The sequence below is a fragment of the Lynx rufus genome, unplaced genomic scaffold (genome assembly GCF_022079265.1).
Source record: "Lynx rufus isolate CCGP_SWC_20201006 ecotype Redwood Valley unplaced genomic scaffold, mLynRuf1.p SCAF_4, whole genome shotgun sequence".
Lineage (NCBI taxonomy): Eukaryota > Metazoa > Chordata > Mammalia > Carnivora > Felidae > Lynx > Lynx rufus.
Genome location: NW_025814856.1, coordinates 80139357 through 80162598, shown reverse-complemented (window position 1 = coordinate 80162598; position 23242 = coordinate 80139357). Strand labels below are relative to the sequence as shown.

Below are 23242 nucleotides of genomic sequence, written 5' to 3'. Positions count from 1 at the left end.
ACCGGCTGAGCCAGCAGGGCACCACACCCGGAATGTTTTAATTTGCAAAGACTGACAAAGGCACTCTCCCTCCAATGTGGGATCTTCTGCAATTTGTAAATGTGCTTAGAAAAAGCTTTAAGAAACACACTACATAAACTCCTTGGACCATTATTTCTGCATGTGACAATGCAAAGAAAAAGGGAGTCCTTCCGTCTAGAAATGTGCTGTTGAAGAGAAGTTTCTTGGATGGCACAGGTGTACTTTAGCTCACTAATCCAATATGGCAGCTGCTAGCTAGATGTGACTACTGAGCCCTGGAAATGTTGCCAGTGCGACTGAGGAACTGAAGTTTTAATTTGTTTAAACAGCCACAATTAGCCACTGGCTCCTGTACCAGACAACACAGCTCTAGAGGCCAAGGTGAACCAAACACCACTCAATTCCACACGCTGGCTGTAAAATCTAAGAGATCAGGACATCAAATCTTGAACATGTGCTAGTTGCACCACAGAAACCATAGGTTACGAGGAGCCCCGACCAACACAACAGAACAACCAACGATCTAGTAAATGGTCTGAAAACTAGGACAGCCTTTTTCATAATAGGAAAAAAAGCTGATTTAAATCAAACTGCCAAAAGGTCAGGATACCTTCCCTTAATTAATTCCTTTTCTCTTCCTGTTAGAAATGTTGACAGGACGCGCCTCCCCTGTAGGCAGAGAGGCCTCCCCTGCGGGTCGCAGAGACAAGGAAGGGCTGCCCGGGGCCCGCTCCCCGCTCCCCCTGCACAGGCACAGCTCTGGGCTCAGAGCGCTGGCCGGTCCTGCTGAGGCAGGCACCCCACATGTAGCCCCACGCGAGGGCCAGGTGTGCTCTCCTCTTCCACTTGCTCTGTCCACCCACCAAGCCAGGTGTCTCACGGTGTGTATTAAGAGATGCTTCCTTACTAGGTCTTCTCAGGAGGCCAGGTCTGTTTCACGCATTTACGCATCTCAATTTAGACCATTCCCCTCTTTCTTTAATCACAAAGAAAATAAAAGAACGTTACAGAAAAGTACAAAAACAGAAGGAGGAATGACCTGTAATCCCACCCACTAGGATTTTTTTCTCTCGGCCTCCACTCTCTCTTAATTACATTCCTGTGAACCGGTATGTCTACGGAGTTGCAATCGTCACGCGCACCAGATCTGGGATAAACAGAACTTTACGGAATGTTTCTTGTTGGAGGGATGTTTTGCAAAGTAAACAGAGGACGGAGTTCGGCATGGCTTACAGACTGTAGGTCAGCTCTGTTTTGGGGAGGGGAGTAGAGAAAGGGCCATCTGAGAGGAGAAAGTGTTCCCTCCTGTAGAAGGAAGACTGTGTCCATGAGAACAGAGTCTGAGCAATGGCTCAAAGCTCATCCCCTTTAATCTGGAAATTCCAGCTCTGGAAATCCAGCCTAAGAAAATAAACCCTGGCACCACCCTCCCAATCCCCCCAGCCCCCACCCACCCACCCAGTACGCATACTTGCAAAATCACAGGTGCTCAGTGACAGGATAACCATGGTTACAGAAACAAACCATGATACATCGACCTGATGAATACTATTTCATATTACTTGGGAACATGGAGGGAAATTATATGGCCCAGCGTCTGGTACTAAAAGAATAGAAGAGAATGATCACAAGAGTAACCTTCAAAGCGCCCTTCAAGATGGAAAGCAGGTACCCCCCCCCCCCCCAAACAGCAGCTTTGTTAGAAGGTGGCTTCTCTCTCTGCATCTTCCGTAATACAGCTCTCCTGGGCTTACAGAGACCGTGGAGCTCACCAGAGCAAGGTTTGCAGGAAACTAAGAAAGTTCACATGGAACATTCCAAAACGTGTCCTATGGAAGGGGGAGAGAACTTCACGGACCTTCATCTCTTCTGACCTGGAACGAACACTCCCCGAGGTTGCAAATGAATGTAACAGCTGAGAAGCACAGTCCTATGAGAACATTGAGGGATCTATTTCGGAGGGGACCAGTTTAAAATCCATCAACAGGCATGAAATTAGGTTCAATCTTCCATGAAAAGAGAGAAGCGTTACCACAACAGCCGCCTTAAAATCCGCACAGTAACAGTGATGAGAACAACACAAGCTGAAAGGCCCCGAAAATCTATTTATTCAGACCTAACTAGCTATAAACTGATAAAAACATTTGCAAAGAACCGACTGGAACACCTAACACACTTTGACCAGGTAATCAATCCCACACACGAAAAAACCTGTGGGCGAAGACGCTGTCTGTAATGCGAGCATATGCACCAGGCACAGTAACCCTCAGGTCCGATCGGTACACGTGCCCGACACCACTACCGTGACAACCCCAAAGTGCCACCTCGAAGAAAAAGCATGTGCCTTATGGAGACAGGTGGAAAAACTGATGCCAAGAAAAAACACAGGAAATAAACTTGCCTAGGCCCTATGATTCCATGTACAAACTCTTAGGCTCAATTCAATAAGAAAGAAGTCTCACAAATGGTTGCTAAAGGCTCTTTAATAACAAGCCCTCAACTCCCAAATGTGCACATCCACCGCTAGGACAGGCTCGTCCCATGAGCAGGGACCCCGTCCCCTCCCCAGCTCCAGCCTCGTGAACGGCCACCTCTGCTACCACAACTCAGAATACAAAATGAAATAAGAAAACGCTTGAGAGACTGTTTTTCGCTATCTGCTCCTATTGTACAAGTGGCTCCTGGACAAGTTAACAAATTTTTACCTTGACAACTTCTCTCTCAGGCAAGTATACCAAGATATGTTCCACTGCAACACATTCTGCAAAAAACCAGACACTTAATAGTGAAAGACTTTACCGTTTAAACCGTCTCCTTCCTTTCCTTCCTAAAGAACGCTGAGTACCACTTTGTCTTTCCTCAGGAGCCCAGCCCAAGGCCAGATGGACAACCCTGCCCTCAGCAGCCCCTCGTGCTCTTAATCCGCCCTGGGGGCAGAATCACCTTGACAGAGCCCAGGAAAACGGACAGAAACAGGCCCCAAGGGAGGGCTCCTTCGCCTGCCAAGTCAAGGCTTTGGGACCTGCTACTGTATTCGGCAGGCCCAGATTATCAGAGTACTTTTTAAGGAAAAAAGTTAAGTACTTCCATCAGACTTCTCCTGAATATCATTTTAAGTGATCTGTGAGAAGGGAAATAACTTTATTTTGTTCATTGAAATTGTAATATTCCAGAATTAAGCATATAAGCATATAGGAGACTATGAGGGAAATCCTTGTACTGTATTTCAGGGAATACTGGTAACTAGAAAATAAACCATGATATAAAATAGATTCAAATAAATTTCACGGCATACATAGATAGGAAACCTGTCCACAAATACTGGTACAAGCAAGACACAAAACTAGAAATTTGAAGAAATTCCTACAAATTTGTAGGTCAATATCTGAGTTCAGTATCTGTATAAGCCTTACCCCCAACAAATACAAAAATTAACTCAAAATGGATCACAGCCCAAAGCCTAAGAACTAAAACTATAAATTCTTAGTAGAAAACAGAATAATCTCTGAGACTCAGAAGCAGGAAATGGTTTCTTAGATGTGACATCAAAAGCACAAATAACAAAAACAAGTAACAAAGGAAAAAGTAGAAGACTGGACTTCATCAAAATTTAAGTTTTATACTTCAACTATCACACGTGATTTAAGAGAAGTTAAAACAGGGGCACCTGGATGGCTCAGTCAGTTAAGCGTCCAGCTCTTATTTTCGGCTCAGGTCATGATCTCACAGGTTGGTGAGACTGAACCCCCCACTGGGCTCTGTGCTGACAGTGCAGAGCCTGCCTGGGACTCTCTCTCCCTCTCTCTGCCCCTCCCCCATGCAGGCTCCCCCCACCCCTTTTTTCCTCTCAAAATAAATAAATCAATAAATAAAGTTTTAAAAAAGAGAGAGAAGTAAAAACAGGTCCATCCACAAGTTTGTACAATAGTCACAGTAGCGTTATTCATATGAGCCAAAAAGCAGACACCCACATATCCATCAACTGGTGAGCGAAGCAACCAAACATGGTCTCTCCACACATCAAAAGCAGAGTACAGACACAGGCACCCACGTGCATGAGCCCTGAAACACCAGAACACATGGAAGAAACCATCACAAAGTCCACACACCGTAGGATTCCATCTACATGGAATGTCCAGAACAGAGAAACCCAGAGAGAGAGAAGACCAGCAGCTGCCAGGGGTCAGGGGGAAAGAAACCAGAATGAGTGCTAATGGGCAAAGGATTGGTTTCTTGTCGAGAATAAAAATATTCTGAAATCAGACAGTGGTGACGGCTACATAATTCAGGAACATTCTAAAAACTACTCGATTGTATGCTTTAAAAGGGTGAATTGTACGGTATGTAGATTACATCTGAATAAAGCTGGAACAAAAGCTTAAAAAACTGGAACAAAGCTTAAAACAAAGTAATAGCTTTAAAAGAACCCCAACACTGCGTTAATGCACGCAGTAAAAATACACACTAATCATGATAAACGACAGGAATATGTGGGATGAACTAACTAGAACTGAACACCTGAGAGCAATAATTTCATTACTTTTTCTGCATCATATGCTCAAATTCAAAATGAAATGATTAAAACGCTAGTTTCAGACTTATGATCAGCTGTGGCCTGTGGTCTGTTATTTTCCAAAATGTCTCTGTGGTGTGCCCAGTGTCCCTCCAGTCTGCCTCCAGGGCACCGCACCATCCCTACCGTACCCTCCCGCCTTGCACCCCGACCCTAGCAGGGGAGGGCCTTAGACCATGCAAGCCTTCAAACAGGGCCATGTGTGCGGGCGTGCGGGTGCCACGAGGGCCATCCTGGGCCAAGGGGGACACAGTGTCACCTGCTTCTCGCTCTCCAGAAAGGAGGACTCAACACAGGTTCATGTTTCTAGTCTGAAGTTATTTTCTGTGACTACTGGGCACCGGGCTGTGGGGAATCCCGCACCAAACAAGACAGACCGGGGTCCTGATCTCACAGAGGGTGCTCACAACTCAGAAGTGATGCTTAAAGTGAAACTGTATTAAAACGTGTATTAAAGTACACGTTTTAAAAGTTTTAGACTCACTAGTGTGAAGAACCTTTTCTAGTCATTTGCACAGGGCCCGGCTCATGGGGAGATCAACCCCACGCATCCCCAAGGTGGCCTCGTGCCCGAGCCTGGCACCTGCCACCTGCCTGTGCGGTCAGCAAACCGCGGCGACCAACGGGTTTCACCACCTGAGGCCTAGATGATGAACGGGACAGCGCCAGCCTACACGGGCCCAAAGCCTACAGCGGGCTTCGCTCTTCACACAAGTAAGAGAATCTGTTGATGTGGGGGATTCTGGAGGGGAGTTGAAATCGTTCTAACAAGTTTCATCTCAAACACTAAAAACGAAGACTGCAGAACAAAGCCCTATCACAGGGGGCGTGTCAGCATTGCACTGCAAATGCTCTGCACGGGCTTTCTTGTTTTCTTTTTTTTTTTTTTTTAAGTTTATTTATTTTGAGAGAGAGAGAGAGCATGAGCAGGGGAAGGGCAGAGAGAAGGAGAGAAACCCAAGTAGGCTCATCAGTGTGGGGCTCGATCCCACAAACTGTGAGACCGTGACCTGAACTGAAACCTGGAGTTGGACGCTTCACTGACTGAGCCACCCAGGTGCCCTGTCTGCACAGGCTTCTTGCATGCTTTGAACTGCACTTAAGGTCTCTGGTCCAACACACAACAGATCACTCTCACACGTTCCAGCCCACGTGATGCCCTTCCCTAGAATCAAACCGTTTTTTTTTTTTTTTTAAATTAACTACTCTGATATTTCCAACAGTATGTTTTACTAAAACGATGGCCACTCATGTGTCGACAGAACGTCTGTTCAGCAGTGTGGGACGGTGCACTCCTGCCTGCACTGTTTTTGCTACATCACCTGACAAGCACTGGGACACTTCCTGGGGACAAGTTGCACTCCATCCCGGTTGCTATCACAAAATACAACCAAAATGAGTGGCTTATAAATAAGAATGAATTTATTCCCCACAGTCATGGAGGCTGGCAGTCTGAGATCCGGCTGCCAGCAGGGCTGGGTCCCAACGAAGGCCCCCTTCCGGGTCACAGACCCTCTTGTGTCCTCTGCATGGGGTAAGGGAGTGGTCTGGGATCTGTTCTGTAAGGGCACTAATCCCAACCAGGAGGGCTCTACCCTCATGGCCTTATGTTCTCTCCAAAGGCCCCCACCTCCTAATACTAACACTTTTGGGGGTTAGGATTCCCACACATGAATTTGGGGGGGGTGGGGGGGGGACACACACACCTCAGACCCTAACAGGACAGAAGCAGGGGCAGAATGCACAGAGGTGCTTACTTCTAGTGGGGCACATCTTCATACACTGGTGAAGAGGATTTTTGTGAAAGACATTTGGTGGCTAATGTCCACACCCAGAGGAGTTAACCTGCTGGTTATAAAACTGTAACAGGATGAGAACAGTAACTACCTTCCTTTGCCAAAACATCCAGCTCGCGTGGAAAATTCCCAGCTAAGGAATGACTGTTCAGACTAGTAACAATCATTTTACCCAGAGTTGTACGTTAAGAAGAGGTCACTTAGCTGCGCTTGGTTTTTAGCTTTAACACACAGACCCCATGCTCCTCCTCACAGGCATCAGGGTGAAGATGTGGCCTGGTTCTCCCGCAGGAGGACAAAGAGCAGGGTAGGGTGCTGCTCACTCCCTCTCAGTCGTTGGCTATTTTCCAAGGGGATGCAAGCAAATTAATAACAGCTTCTGATTTCGCTTTTCTCTTTGTCAGTTCTGGCATACAGGCACTTAAAAAATGTTAACGGATACATTTAAGATCTCCTTACTTCCAAACTGTATATCCGCACACATTCCTTAGGGGGGGCATGCCAAAACCCATCTTTTATGTAACAAATCATTCCTCTCATCCTGGGGGACATGGTAAAATCTGTTTTCATGACACACCCTCATTCATCAAAATATTATTTCTGTGACTTCTGTAAAAGCCCTAAATCCCTTCTGATCTCCACTTATTATAAATAAACAATGATCAGGAAAGGACTTGGGTCCCAATTCCCAATCACTTGCCTAGTCAGAAATTCTCCCTCATATCCAAATGAAGGGGAAAGGACCCTAGTTACCACAGTAACACTGAATCACAATGCGTCTGGTCTGTCTTTACCAAGGAGGCCAAATGTATTTCGACCCTGGTCACCTTCCAACAAGCTCCCTGGCGGAGCCCGTGCACGCAGGCCCTAAAGCGCATGTGCAGTAATAACGGGACGCTGCGGCAGCACAGTCCCAGGTAAGCACTCCGTACCCCCGTCGGGGAGCAGGCAGTGGTCACGCACAGACTCCGAGTGGCCCCAGGAGCAGGGCTGCTGACAGGAAGGCTGACAGGAACGCCGCCTTCCGGCCTGAAGGGCTACGCGCAGGGAGCTCTGAACAGAGCCACCTGCTATGCGACATCAGTTCACCAGCATCGCTGGTCAGCCCACCCCTCCCCCCCGCCCCGCTCAAAGACAGCACCTGCCAATGGGGTGAGGAGGGGCTTCGGGGCTGGTACCCAGCAGGTGCCATCCCTGGGAGCCACGCCCAACTGGCGCCAAGAGCCTCAGAGCACTGCCTCAGGGAACGAACCTGATCCCAGGCCACTGGACAAGCAGGACTTCACCTCCTCAGCATTCGGGTCCCCTCCTGCAGTGCGTGTCCCTCTTCCTCCCCGCTGTGCATAGATAGTAAGCGGTTCCCAACCCACAGACGCTGCGCCAGGAAAACTGCAGAGCCCGGGCCTTCTGAGAAGCTCCTCGCTGCAGAGGAAAAACTCCGTGTGGCTTTACTGGCTGTTGGTCCTCTGTGCCTGATGCCGGAACCTGTCCATCGGCCTGTGGCAGATTCTCCGTTCGGCTGACAGAGCAGGTGCTGAGTAAGGTCCAGCGCCCTCCAGTGCCCGTCCCCTCCCTAGAGCATCAGCAGGTCAGCCATGTCCCCTACTTCATGACAGACTAGGCTGCTAGCTCTTGGCCACCCTCCCCTCCAAGCCTCCACCTGACAGTGGTGATGGCTGCGGCTGGGGGTTCACTGCAAGTCCAGCCAAGTCCTCCCAGGGGCCAGGCCATCTCTCACAGGCTGTGAAAACTCTGAAATGTGGAAGAAGGGCTCTGCCTTGATTAAAACAGAGTTCCTCAAGTCACGCTGAATCCCAAGCCACAGTAATCCAGAGCCTTCCCTTGCTTCAGCCCTTCAACCATTTTTAAGAAGTTTCCTACGGAAACTTAGCCCGCTCTCTCAGCAATACTGCCGTCTAGAAGTCCGTCGTGTTTAGAGCAGTTCCTTTCCTGTTTACAACTCTGCCTCAGCAAACGTGACATGAGCTACTAGGGTGCCACGTGCTGCGTAGGAAATGGAAGGTGCAGAGATGACATGACAGGACGTGCCCAGCCTCACACCATGCTGTCACAGAACAGAGCTCAGTGGCAAAGCCATTCTATTAGCCTCAAGCCTACTTGGGCCCACGTGTGAGGGGAACCATAACCTTGCTCATGAGACCCAGACTCAAAGTCCAGGTGGGTCTTCAGAACCAAAATCGACACAGGTTGTCTGAAGAGCAGTTTTTCCTGACCATCTTTTTTCCCTGTGATAAGCCTCTAAAAGGTAGTAAGAAAATAACTGCATCTAGCTACACATTTCAGAGGTTGCCCATGGGGTGGTCCTAGGAAAGCCGGGAGCAGTGGTCGCTGTGCTCAGAGTAAGTGGAACAGGAAACTGCTGGCTTCGGCACAGCACGTTCTCGAGTCTTGCGCATTTAACAGGGATGCGTAATTTAAAGGAGGGAACAAGGACTGGGTGGCTAGACATCACCAAAGGGTATAATAAGGATTTATGACTCTAGAAGAATACCTTATCTCATAGGAAAATAAAAAGTCAAAGCCAGTTCTCCAAATCTGACTAAAACAGAAAGCGATAGAGCATGTTGGACTTTCAGAAATTTCTAGAAACTCCACATCCTACTCAAACCAACTTTAAAAGTTCTTTATTGAAGGGGGTGCAACTGCTCCCTCTCACTGCCAAAAAAAATTCAAGCTGGAAAAACATAATTAAGAGGTCCAACATGCTCACACAAAACAATATGGCGCCGGGAAGGGGTTCTTTAAAAATAAATTCCTGGTGCCTTTTTACTAAAGTAAATCAGCTATTAACACAATGTGAATAGTGCAGGGGAGAAGAGAACGTCATTTCTCAGAGCAGGGGGCACAGGGTCTCAGCAGCCCGCGCCCACGTCATAAGGAGCTCAGACACACCCAGCAGGACACAGAGGGATGCTCACAAAGTCCTGTCCCCAGGCTGCCTTTACTCCACAGCAAAAAACATTCAGGCTCCACGAACAACATGAGAAATGGAAAGAGAAGTCTAGCTGGTTTCTAAAAACCACTTAAACTCCTTTTCACAAATCCGTGAATACACAGACTGGGCTTAGATTAGGAGAGGAGAGGGCGGGGAGGAGACCGAGGGTTCCGGGAAGTGGTACTCTTACAAAATCCGTACTCCACAGATGGGAGATGGTTCAAGCTTATTTCTTGAGAGCTTTCTTCAGCAGAATCCCCCAGCTGTAACAAGGTCCAGGTGTTTCTCCACTGCCCAAACGTGAATGCACAATTTCTCCTTTTGGGAGAGGATTATGCTGAAAATTAGTGTTGCATAAATACCGTTACCTTTTCTGGTGAAAAACTCCTTGGAATATTTTCCCAACATAGCGTATTTTCGAGGGACTTTCCCCAGCAGTTCAATGATCAATGCTATGTGATCTGCATTGGGAAACATTGCCAGCAAAACAGAAACACACGACAGTTTAATCAGTACACTGCATGCAGACACTGCTACCGCCCGCGCAGACAGAAACAGAGCGCGACCTGTATGATCCAAGCACAGGCTCTGCCGGTGCCGCCGGATGCACAGGGGGACCGTGGCAAGGTCAAGTGCGGTCTTCCCTGTCAACTTTTAAATCAGCACAGGAATTTCGCTAGGTTGCCTTTCGAATTTAGGAGAAATGTCTGCCATCATTCGCGCTACAATCAGTAGTGCTATCCCGTTTCTGTCTGCATCGTGGCGCTTTTCAAAAAGAAGAGGTACTACCTCTGCGATTGAAGAATTCCCGAGAATATTTTCCAGATAGAGCAAAGTGCCTTGGGATACTGCCTAGCAGCTCTATGATGTGGGCTATGTGGTCTATGGAGGAGAGAAAAACAGGACATGGGAATGGGAGGGGCAAAGGGAAGGATGGGATAAAAGAAGAGGGAAAAAAATTGAAATTAGTAAAAAATCAGAAATAGATTCAAATCAACAATGTCTGCAGCACATCCATGCAGAGGCTTCTGGGGCTGGCAGGCCTCAGGCACCATCTGGAACATCGGACGGTGACTGATGCCAGCTCACCCCTGGCCACCCCAGCACTGTAAGCAAATAAGCATGGAGATGGTCAGCTTTACAGATGGAATTCAGGCCAGAATTCCCAGGTTTTCAACTCAGCTCCCCGACAGGACAGTGAAATGGGCAGATCGGTGGACAAAAGGACCACAGAGAAGCCTCGGGGGTCGCACAGCCTGTCCTTCCCTGGCTGCTGAGCGCCAGGCTGAGGCCAGCAGGAAGGAGAGGTGGCCCCGGGCCAAGGGCAGAGCTGCCCGTCCACTGTGCCTGAGGGGGCTTCAAGCTCAGGGGAAAGCATCTCGACTGGGAGTTTGAAAACCAAAACACAGCTCTATTTCGGTAGGGAAACACAATACTCTCCAGAAGCTCAGGCCTCTCAGGAGGCCCAGCCTGAGGTATTTGGCAGGCGGCAATACTCACCTTCATCCCTGGAATAGTCTTCCCCAGAATGCGGTTCAAACAAATAATCTCCCGTTGCCAGCTCAAATGCCTAGGACACAACAGATGACATGCTAAGCACTTCAAAGACACTGGCCCCCGAGGCAGCAACTTTCTCTCCTTATACAAGAGACCCACGTTTTCCGAGGACCTGATCAAACCCAAGAGCCTTCTAAAAGAGCTCAACACCAACTTTTTTCTTTCAACTCTGAACTTCCTAAAAGTTCAAAGAAGCTTCAGAAATTTTCCTACATTCCCTTTACTGGAGGACGTAAAGGCTGTGTCCTCTCCTCATTTTGCGAGAAGCACAGCGACAAGCAGCTGTGTGCAGGCCCGGGGGGAGGGGAACGTGCTCCAGCTCTGGACGGTGGGACAGGGACTCAGGCCTGCCCTCCCCCACGCAGGCTCATCGGGTCCCGGGAAAGCGGGCACTGCCGCTCTCTTGAAGCAAAGACCCTCATGCCTTGGTAACCAGGAGCTATTTTCAGCATCTCATCAATTCTGCCACTTCTGACTCAAGCAAAGGAAAACCTCGAGCCAAACAGAAGGCTCTGAGCCCTGGGCCAGGAGGAGCCAGGTGAGGAGGGCAAGGAGGGCCGGCCTGCCTCTAGAGCTACCACTACCCCCAGCATGCCCTTTGTTTCCATTTCTGCCACACACTCTTCTCCCCTTGTTCTAAAAAAAAAAAAAAAACAAAAAAAAGCTCAGGACCATGGGTTTAATTTGCTAATGTTATAGAAAGATGGCAACTGCTATTGCTCTGCTGATGGAATACCATGTTTAAAAATTTTTTTTTGTTGTTTTTGAAAGGAAAAGGCTAAATCCTATTTTTGGTTTTTCTATACTTACTTCTATTTTGTATTGGATCTTGTGGTTCTGAAAGGTGCTCAGGGGCCTGGACCTCTGTCACAGATGCTTGCGGATCAGGGCCCTCCTCACTCCCACCCCTGATGAACCATCACCGCACCCACCCATTTCCTCTTTCTGTTCATGACCAGAGTGGGTCAGGAGGGGGTCTCCTAGCACTGTCTTTAACAAACCGAAGGTGGACGCACTCAGGCCAGGACCACATCTCTTCACCATTTTTTTGGTTTGTTTGTTTATTTAAAGAAAGGAGGGCAGTGGGGTGACAAGATGGTTGTCAGCTGCCCCATGAGAGCATTGGTGCATGAACTCAGGATCCCGCAGGACACAGACATGCCCATCCCAGCCCTTCCCAGCACCGAGTAAGCTGGTCACGCAGGCGCTTCAGGGCCAGGGAAAGTCCTTACCGGGGGCCTCTCCTCTCCACCCAACCTCACATCTGGCCACAAATCCAAGGGGAAAATTGAACAGCCAGAAAATTGAACGCCCAGGACACAACTAAGCAGCCTACAAGCCATGAGGAAAGGGTGAAACCCTAATGGAGAAGAAGCCACTGCGGATGCTCCGTGGAGAGGGCCACGGCTGCTCCTTAACCCTCCCCTGAGAACTCTCTCTCCTCACACATTTTCAAACACATTTCAATCAGGTTGAATTTATTTCTTACAGCCTAACACTAAGGTAGGTCAACTGAGTGTTCTTTGAAAGACGACTGTTTCGATTAGCACCCACGTGTTTCCAATGAAACACTCAAGTCAAAGAAGCCTACACAGAAATGGTTTAAAAGAGAAAAGGAAGATGTGAGGGAAGATGGGGGCTCACGTGTGTGTCATCTGGTCCCGGTTCTCTGGGGAGTGACAAGACTTCCTTAACAGGAAGGCCACATGTGACAGAGCTGATGCAGAAATTCCGATGGAAATGTGGGCCCTCATGCTTCACGACCTACCTTCACTCCGGTTAAAGATTACCACCTTCAACTCCGTAGGTTACTCCTGATATAATCTCTATTGTTACTGTTTTAATACTTGGGATTTTTCATGCTTGGGAATCTTGGATTCCTTTGTCTGTACTTGACCAGACCCCCTTGGGAGACGTTCCCCTGGAGCAAACTCTGTTCTCAGGTCCTGGGGAGACCAGACACCTCTTTCTTGAAATGCCCTCCCCCCCACACCAAATACCCGATTCTGAATAAATAAGGTCACCTATTCTTTCTGTGATGGGACCAGTGCTGAACAAGTGAACTTTGCCAGTCTGCCTTTTCTTATTTCTAGGGCACTGACTATGGCTCACCGCGGAGCCTGTAGACATTACCTGCTCTGGGCCTGTGACACACAAGTGCACAGCAATCAATGCCTCGGCCCATGCAGAATTTTTAGATCACATACACTTACGTTGGGAGGGGCCCCAAGACTCAAGAAAAGGAAAAGAGGTTCAATGGGACACATATCTCAGTTTCTCTGCCTCATTCTGGCTCTAAGAGCCCTCCTCCACGATGAGAGCAAAGACACCAGCTGACATGCAGGAGCTCGCGACCCCAGTAGGGCCTCTGCAAGTCTTCATGCCATTTATGCCATCAAAGGACTCTAGGCCTCACCACCAAGAACAACTAGAGCTTTAGTATAGACTGGAATTATGAATTTAATATAATATTATGTTTCTAAACTTCGACAAAAGGACAGGAGTGGAGAAACACCGCCTCGTGTTTACCAGGTTGTCTGAGAAGAACAGAAGGGGACCTCTCAGCCTTGGCCTTCAGGGATGGGAGGTGGGGGTGGGGAACGATGGCTTGCCCCCCATCCAGAACAATCACGCTTCCAACATCTGCCTCATTAAAACAACAACAACCCGTAAGCGGCCTTTGAGGCACCGAGGGAGCTTATGCTTCGTCTGAGGGGAGCAGGAGGCAGGAGAAAGGAGATGGACTCTAGCACTGTTCACAGCAGCAGGAGTGGCCAGGGTGTGAAGACTGTGTGGAGGGGCGAGTCCTAATCTAATGGAAGGCAAGACAGACAACCTGGTATAAAATCGCACTGAGCTCCACCATTATTCTCCTGTCTCTGTGATCTTGTCCTATTTTTCCGGTTATATCACCAAAATTTAACACCCCAAATTAGAAGCAGAGGATTTCAGAGTTGAAAGAGCTCTTGGAGTCTAATTCAGGGCCCCTCCTGTGTTGCTGGGGACAAGTAAGGCCTGACCTCACCACATCCTGGAATGGAACATTTATCCCCCGAAGCTCCAATTTTTGAAAGTGCTCCCTTCCTACTGACCTAACCTCTGCTTCCCACCGCGTCTGGGCCCTCCGCCCCCTCCTGCCCTCTGGACCTCACTCCTCTCTGCACAGCAGCCTCCAAATTCAAAGCAGCCATCACATGCCCACCAATCTTTTTAACTGTTCTTTTCCATGTCTCACACAGCAAAGACTGAAGTTTTTGATACTCACTGAAAAACTTAATTTTAAAAATTATCTGGTATTATTTGTCAGAGCAACGTGGGACCAGAAAGGCACGATGTTTCCAATCTGTTTGGCCACATCTGTTGCCTCAGATCTTGATAATTTTACACAAACAGCTACTATTGTTCCATATTGTCCAGCACCATGCTTCTTGCTGTAGCACCAGGGGGCATATGATACAGCAAACTCGGAAGAATTGTTAATCTTTGAATAACAGACAATTACATATATTGCCTGTTGCTCTTTTTAGTGAGAAGAAAAGTGCCAAGCTTTACACATACAGTCTTTCATTTTAAATATATCAGAGAATTTGGGGGGGGGGATGGAATAAGAAAAACATGAAATAGCACCCCCTTTTCCATACACACACACACACACCCTTCCAGCATGGGACCACAAAGCACAACCCACTTAGAGGAAGGTGCTGAACTGGCTAGGAAACAGGGCCAAGAAAGAGAAACTGAAATCGGCTTATGGAAGAGGGCCCACCGGTGCTCATCAATTCACAGGTCGGCAGCAAGTGAGAAAATGATGCGCTGGTGAGGGCCGGGGGAGGGTCTAGACACAAGTAAACCCACGATGCAGCCCAAACCAGTATGATACACAGCGGGGAAAGGCGTCCTGAGACCCCGAGAAAAAACATCTCCGTCTTCTCTATGGGAACAGACTCCATCAAAGGGACTATGGGCGGCTACTGGTGTCTCAGAAATCAGTGGACAGCCCACAGCAACAAGCCAGAATATTCTCTAGATTTGGCCTTATATATAAAGGAGGAGAGATTAAACACTGGTGTGCGGGGAAATCCTTTTCCTTGTCAGTAAGGATAGAAGGTCTGTCAGAGGTCACTGAGAAGGCCTCCCGCCTGTCAACCTCAGACAATCTTTCCTGAAGACACTGCTGTCTCATCCTCCTCCACGGCACGAGGGAAGGGTACAGCCCACAATCTTTCAGAAACCAGACAGAATTACTTGAAGCCATTTTGCCACCACAGAGGAGGCTGTGATTCCTGGGGGTGGTGGGCTGAAGAGGGCCTTGAGTAGAGGTCGTCTGTCACAAGACCAAAGCAGGCTAAACCCTAGAACACATCTGAGAAGAATTCTTCCAACTCTCAAGGCGCTCAAGACAGCAACCTTGCCCTCACTCATCCCACAGCAGACGTACTCCGCAGTTGGGAAAACTCAGACCACACGTACTGGTGAGACTGTCCCATGATAAGCGCTGCGGGATGGGCCTTTACATTGAAGGAAATGGTCAAGGCTGTTCTTACCATGCATGCTGTGCTCCAAATGTCAGCAGGTGTGCTGTAACCTGCCCCTATTAAAACCTCTATGGATCTATACTGACGCGTCTGGATGTCTTCTGTGAAGTGTTTATGCTGGAAGGGAACACACTGTATTAGTACAGAGGAAAACAGACATGCAAAAAGAAAAAAAAAAGCGTCTTCTAATCCATGATCATGACCAAAATGCTCTAGAAAGAAAACTTTACTTACCACCCAACAAGCATTTCCCAGGTCGGCAATTTTAACTCTAATTTTATCTGCGTTCCGTGGATCCAGGGGGTTCACCAACAAGTCGGCCGCCCGGGTTTTTGCTGGCATGAGCAAAGAGCGAGACAGTTAGTACTTGGGAGGGGTGGCTTGCGTCTGTGCACACAGTGTCTGCCGGGCACAGTCTCCTTTTCTAGGGAAGTGATGGGAGGATCATTTAGGCCTGGAGCCCTGCAAGTTGAACTCAACAGAATTTGAAATTCTTGGTCTCCATCCCCAGAAGATATTTCACAAGAGAGAGCACACTGGGCTGCCCAGAGACCTCACCGGCTCCGCCTTGCCCTTTCTCCTTATATTGCTGATTCCGCCACATCTAGGATGACCCTACTCTGCTCCCTTCTGCATCTTTCCAGCTGCTCCTCATCGCATCAGAGCCCATAGAGAACCACATCTATCTTGGTGCGTTACTACATGAAACACTAAAGTAGAGACAACATGTTCCCAGATGGCCAATCCCTTTCTAGGTGACACACACTTCACCTGGTAGCCACATCTCCTACCTCTCCTGCTTGGGCTGAGCACAGAGACCTCAAAGGTTAGATGATGGCTGGTTAACAAATACAGATTACAGGCCAGGACTAATCAGTTTGGGTTTAGCTTTGGACAAGTAACGCTCCACAACAGAGGTCTCCTGAGGCCACCTGGGCCACAGGGCAAACCGCTGAGGTCCCTCCCAAACTTATCAAATACTCAGGCCACTCTTAAGCCCAGTGACCCCGAGAGAATCTCAACAGCGGACACAGGGCTAGACTTCTCAGGGTTCCTGGGGACAGAAGAGCTTTATGGACAAGCCTACATCATGCCCATATTGGGCAGGGTTAACCAGGGGGCAAGTGACAAAGAAAACTAACTTGGAGAGGCCCAGACAGGAAATCCTGAAGTGACTGAGCATCTTCCTCAAACCTTAAAATGACTTATAAGCTCCAATTTCTGGAAGGGATGAGATGTAACCATGGTTCTTACTAATGGAGAAGTAATTCTGAGATGGTATTTACAGACTAAACAGAAAAGTCCACTCAATGCAGAACATCAAATACACTTTCATCCGCTCAGAGCTGGGCACTGCTAAAACAAACCAAACTTCCTTTTGGGTACACCCACACCGTGGAGCCAACAGTGCTCAGGGGGCTCTGATTTCTGGGCATCCCTCCCAGGAGCAGGGGCACCTACAGAACTCCCCAGGAGGGGCCAGAGGATGCAGAGAAAGCTCTGGCCAACATCTTAGCCCCCAAGCCCCACTCCTCCGGCTTGTGGGTTAATGTGGGTGGGCCAGCCTCACATGTCCCCTTTTGCCATCTGCCCTATGACCACATTCCTCTTTTTAAGGATGCCGATCCACTGTGGACTTTGCCAAAGGCAGTCTGAGCTGGCAGAACAAACACAGGAACTCGGAAACGACGAGAAGGAAAGAAGCACAGAGACCCACACGAGGAGGCAAACTGGATACAGTGATTGAAGGATGGGAAGAAACAGAGCTTCAGGAGAAACAAAAACACTGACCCAGTGGACAGACAGGCAGCACCAGAAACGGCCAGATGAATCCCTCACGTCACTCAATCAAGGAGACTCAGCAGGCAAGAAAATGGAATTCGAGGTTTACAGAACCGGATTCAAGTGGACGTTTCAATACCAACAAAGTTGTGAGACTCTGGAAAGTGACCTAACTCCATGAGGCTCAGTGCTCAAGAAAGAAGCGGAAGGGGCCGTGCCACACCCCCCTCCAAACTGACCAGCCAACCCAGTGGCCTGGGAGAGCGGGGGGGGGGGGGGGTGGGGGGGGTGCTACACTCCCCGCCCCAGGCTGGGGCTGCCTCTGGCCAGAATCAAAGCTCCACCAGCAGAGAGCAGGCAGAGGGGGAGGGGAGGCCAAACACTTGAGATCAAAGGTCTAAGGAAGAAGAGGGTGAGCCTCCAGTTCTGACTGACTGAGAGTAAGCGGTGCCCAGTGCCTGAGGGTGCGAGTGTAGGGAGGCATCTGGAAGTGCCACCAGTGTCCTAAAGACATTCCCCGGGAGCTGCATGAATCAATGAAGCCAGAGGAGATCTGGCCTGAAAAGACGCATCATCACACATGTTCAATACGGTTTCTTTGTATTTAACACCCCTCATTTTTGATCACTAAACAAAGTCTCTTTGGTGACAGGCTGTTACCCTCCTGGTTCAGGTCTGTAAACGGTGACCCCGCTCACAGCGCATCCCAAATGATACCAGGGAGTTCATCTCAGAACTTGAACTGTACAGGAACACAAATGAGGTAAAAGACAATCTACTTGGTATATCCGACTTCCTTTACTCAGTGTGATAATTACCTGACCGCAACCCTCAAAACAGCCCATTTAAACAACAGGCACTTGCCAGGGACTAACACCAACTCTGCTTTGCCTGGGACTCAAATCATCTCGGCTCGCTGAGTCATTATTGTGGTCACCTCTCACAGCTCTTCCTAATGCTCTGCCTCTTCCAAAGAGGGAATGAAAAGTGGGGATATGTCACTTCACGAAGGACAGGGCTCTTAACTCGTCTCCGGTGGCCTGGGGTCCGAGCGACACTACTCATTCCATGTGAACCTATCCTAGAAACTAGTAAGGTAGCTGCGGGTGGTGCCTCCAAGGGACGAGACCGCCATCATCACTTACGTGCAAGGCACTGTGCTAGGCTCGTGCAGACTCTCTATGGTTTGAGGCGTCCCTCCAATAAACACACGAATACCTTCTCTGCACCCAGAGGTTCAACACCAGGCCCCGGGAGATCTAATACCTGAGCCTGGCCCGTTCATTCACCGAGTATTTACAGAGTCCCTTCTGTGTGCTGTCTCAGCACTGGGACCAGCATGAACAAGGCATGCAGGGTCCCCCCTCCACAGCCCAAGTTAGGAAACTCATGCACTGGGGGGGCGGTGGGGAGATGGGGAATATGGATAATAAAGTAAAAATGAAGGAGTCACACACCATGTCAGGTGGCTCTAAATGCAAAGAAGAAAAACAAAGCAAAGAGGCGGACAATGATGAGGGTGTTCAGGGGAGGTCTTTTCTCAGAAGGTGACTCTGAGGAGAGGCCTGAACTAAGGGAGGCGTGGAGAGAGAGGGGCCCTCAGCAGAGGAGACAGCAAGTGCAAATGCAAAGTGCAAAGAGGGAGAAACAAACTTGCACTTTTGAGAAACTTAAGGAAGAAGCCAGCACGGAGGTACAGAATCAGCAAGGGGGGGGGGGGAGGGAGACAAGGCCAGAGAGAGCTGCCAGGAAATGGCCTGCAGAGAGCTTGCAGGCTTTAGAGTGACGCCCCACACTGTTATTCTGAGTGGAAATGCACTGCAGGTCCTTCTGGAGGGAAAGGGAGGGAAGAGGACAGGGTGTGCCCTAAGGAGGACAGGCTAGGCAGCAAGAGTCACAGCGAGGGCAGCTCGGGGCCCATATTACAGCAGCTGGCACAAGGTCTGGCAGTGATCTGGGTCCCCACCAAGTGGCAGCGAGTACCTTGCAGGTAAAGCCAGCAAGACCAGATGGGATGGGCCACGATACATGCTATGGCTCCAAAGCTAATAATCCCAGAGGAATCCCGCCTCCTCAGCCTTTAGTGGCTCCCCAGTCACTCCAGGGAATAGTCTGCATCCTTCAGCCTGGAGGGTGAGTTCTTCTGGCCTGACCTTTCCTTCTGCTACTTCCTAATGTGTGTGCCCTGGTCTAACGACAAGGATCTACACCAGCTCTGAACATGGCTTGTCTCTCTTGCCTCGTGTTCACGCAGGGGTAGATGGCCAACTACGAGCCTCTGGGCCCCACTCCTTCCACGCAGGAAATGAACCCCTCCCATCCTGGAGGCGGCCCACCGTTACCAAACGACCAAGCTGGAAACCAAAACTGAGTGCCTCCAAACAAATGAGTGGGTAAGGAGATCCTGACCCTGCTGCGTACCTAGAATTTCACAATACTGAAAAGGTCTGCTTGGTGAGAGACTTGGGTCAAAGTGAAAAATAGACCTGCTATTTCTCCCCAATGCGAGATGTTCGTACAAGAGAACTGGTGCTGGGACTGAATACAGTTTTGATGGTGAATGGAGACAGGTGGCACAAAGGTAAGAGGAGAAGGAAAAATACCCAGATTATCACTGATTTGATTGCTTGTTACTCAATAAATGTTTATCACAGCACTGAGTTAGATGCAAAGGATACAAGGATAAAAGCACACAGCGCTCCCAATGATTTTACATCATGGTGAGGAAAAGATGATGGAAACAGTGAGCATGCAGTTAAGTAAAGCATGACCGGGGGGTGCCTGGGTGGCGCAGTCGGTTAAGCGTCCGACTTCAGCCAGGTCACGATCTCGCGGTCCGTGAGTTCGAGCCCCACGTCAGGCTCTGGGCTGATGGCTCAGAGCCTGGAGCCTGTTTCCCATTCTGTGTCTCCCTCTCTCTCTGCCCCTCCCCCGTTCATGCTCTGTCTCTCTCTGTCCCAAAAATAAATAAACGTTGAAAAAAAAAAAATTAAAAAAAAAAAAAAAAAAAGTAAAGCATGACCGGTAGGTAAAGGGGGGAAGGGAACAGGACCGCGTGGGAAGCGATGCAGGGTTAGCGTTTGTACCAGCGGGCAAAAGAGTAAAAGTTGGCCGAGAGAATGGGCAGTGGAGAAAGGGGAAGAGACACTCCCAGCAGGAAGAAAGGCAGACGCAAAGGTACAGAAGTAAGAGCGAACATGCCATTTACACACAGACGCTCTTCGTCAGGTCTTGAAAATAAACCGGGAAGTAGCTACACTATACTTAACGACTGCAAAACCTTTTCATGGTTTACTCCTTCAATAAAAAGTGTCTGAACATTCATCTCAGTAGACACCTATTCATCAATGGCACATATCTCTGTTCCTACATTACATACATGACAAAAGGTAAACAAAAACTAATAACAGAAACTACCGGAAGACATGGTTGACTCCAGCCTGGGGCAGGGAAGGTATGAACTCGGGACGTGGTTCCAGAAAGAGAGGAAGCAGCAAAGAGCAATGGGATTGTGATAAAAGGACAGAAGAGACCATTCGAAGAGGCTCATGTGGACCAAACTGAGGACAATTCCAGCATCAGGAAACAAGAAGCTGTGAATGATTACAAGACATAACCCAAAGCGGTAATTAAGAGCAAAGGAACCCATGAGTGCACGATGTGAAGGCACATGCGAGAGACTGTGGGGCAGGCGGCGTGCCAGGGAGGAGCACCAAAGCCCGCCTTCTGGAAGCATCTTCTCTATCTGGCCGCTCCGGAGTTCTCTATCCATTTATAATAAACGAGTGATCCAGCCAGAAAACGAGTTTCCTATGTTCTGTGAGCTGCTGGAACAAATTAACTGAACCTGAGGAGGGGGTCGTGGGAAGCCCCGATTCATGGCTGATGGGTCAGAAGCACAGGTGACAATGTGGACTTGCCACTGGTGTATGAAGGGGGGCGGGGGTGTCTGGTGGGATTGAGCCCTTAACCTGTAGGATCTGGTTCTGTCTCCATAGAGTGTCAGAAATGAGTTAAATCGCAGGACACCCAGCTGGTGTCAGAGAAGCTTTTGGGGCAGGGAAAACCCCCTACACACACATTTGGTCACCAAAGGTGTCAGAAGTAGCGTGAAGGAGACAGACACAGGTGAGTTTTCCCTATGCGAACCTACCTTCCATGTGAAGGCATCTTATAAGCACCTTCAAAGAGTCCTTGATCGGGGTAAAAGTAAAAAGGAACAGAGTATGTTTACCCAAGTAAGATAAAGAAAGCACAAAATAGAACCCACATCCTTAAGGTGATTAGTTAGAGCTACTTGAGGGGATTCTGAGAGCTACTTGCAGGGCTGGGTCATCAATGGACTCATCGTGTGTTAAACACTCTTGCCAGCAGAGGGAGCAGAGGAGGATTCTGAGCTGCTCTTCCGCGGGCTAGAATGGAAACCATGAGTGATGCCCCGGGTTTGCTTCCTGGAGTCCCTGAGCAGGTCACAGGCAGAGACAGGCTGTGGGGCACTCACTCTCAAAATACTTGATATAAGTCATCACATAAAATTCCATGCCACTTGCTTTAAATTGGCTTTGACATTTCAAGAGCTGAGTCCTACAACCAGAAACAACTATCAGAATAAAATCAGAGACTTCTTCCTTAACACAGACTAAGAGGAGGTATGTGTTTTCCTTGAATAGAAACAAGACAAAACAAAAACCAAAAGCAAGACTGTCAGATGGAAGTACAAATATTAAACTATATATTCTGTAAAAGCCACCGGTGTAAGCTGCTGGATATGGAAGGTTTCTACAAATGCAGATGTCACTAACTAAACACAGAAAGAACGAGAAAAGCTCAAAAATGGAATCTGATAGTCAGAGAGCCAGAGAAAGCCCTGCTGGGACAGAAGACAATTTAAATCACATTACTTATTCAGGAGGACAAAAGGAATAAAGCGACAATGGGGAATTCATACATACATGATATGCCCACCTCTGGCCCATTCCCTTCACAGCATTTGTCAAGGCTCAGATACTCGGGCCACTGAAAGGACACACTTGGTGGGGAGGGACACTTACTTTTTGGCAAATCTCCAGTGCTGGAGGCTGAAACCGTCCGGCTTCTGTCATGGGATGGACTGCTTTCCTCAGGCTCGGTAAGCGGGGATCCCTCGGAAAGTGCAGAACCACAAGCCACAGGTTCTAGGGGCCCAGAGAACAAGGATGTGGAAAACTCTGGAAACTGTGACTCGGGAATTTTATGTCGTCCATTTGGCAATTCACCATTGAATTGTTCATAGGAGCTGCTATATGTGTAATCACTTTCTGCATTTGGCTCATCAAGGTTATATTCCTCAGGATTGGGACAATCTTCTTCATCGTCATCTTCATCATCCAGCTGCTGCTCCAGTAAGAACGGGCCATTCTCAATATGGCCGTTGGTTCTGGGGGACTCTATCCACGCAGGGTCTGTGCTCGTCAGTTCTGGTTCCACATCATCTCCATCTTTCTCAGTGTTTTCTTTCTCAGTGTCTTCTTTCTCTTCCTGGTCCTCAGCCTCACCTTAAAAAGTTGATGGGTTGAGAATCAGAACATGTTACTCTTCTCAACACAGTGGCACTAGGTACATATTTCCTCCAACAAGAGACTATTTTGAATGTGTTTAGGTTTTTGTTCCCCCGTTGAGTAAGCTCTACACCCACCGTGGGGCTCAAACTTGTGACCCTGAGGATCAAGAGTCGCATGCTCTGGGCACCTGGGTGGCTCAGTTGGTTGAGCGTCTGACTTCAGCTCAGGTCATGATCTCACGGTCCGTGAGTTTGAGCCCCACGTCAGGCTCTGTGCTAACAGCTCAGAGCCTGGGGCCTGCTTTGGATTCTGTGTCTCCCTCTCTCTGCCCCTTCCCCACTCACACTCCATCTTTCTCTGAAAAATAGATAAAACATTAAAAGAAAAAAAAAAAGAGTCACATGCTCTGCCGACCGAGCCAGCCAGGCACCCCTGAATGTGCTTAATTTACATACTACACAGCAAAACACCTCTTGGCTCTC

General features: G+C 48.7%; 1 protein-coding gene across 7 annotated transcripts in view; it reads right to left on the bottom strand.

Annotated features, from left to right (window-relative positions):
- SRPK2 (SRSF protein kinase 2) overlaps nucleotides 1-23242 on the bottom strand; it is a 251603-nt gene that overhangs the window by 4615 nt on the left and 223746 nt on the right. For 3 of the 7 annotated variants that reach the window (XM_047096474.1, XM_047096475.1, XM_047096479.1), the window contains exons 10-15: nucleotides 22272-22754; nucleotides 15673-15773; nucleotides 15448-15555; nucleotides 10847-10916; nucleotides 10136-10228; nucleotides 9715-9807 (exon numbers count right to left, since the gene is read on the bottom strand). In XM_047096474.1, coding sequence (XP_046952430.1) covers nucleotides 9715-9807; nucleotides 10136-10228; nucleotides 10847-10916; nucleotides 15448-15555; nucleotides 15673-15773; nucleotides 22272-22754 — 948 coding nt within the window. Of the gene's footprint in view, nucleotides 1-7642; nucleotides 9684-9714; nucleotides 9808-10135; nucleotides 10229-10846; nucleotides 10917-15447; nucleotides 15556-15672; nucleotides 15774-22271; nucleotides 22755-23242 lie in introns of all 7 variants that reach the window. The other 4 variants (XR_006965189.1, XM_047096476.1, XM_047096477.1 and 1 more) reach the window with 4 other exon arrangements.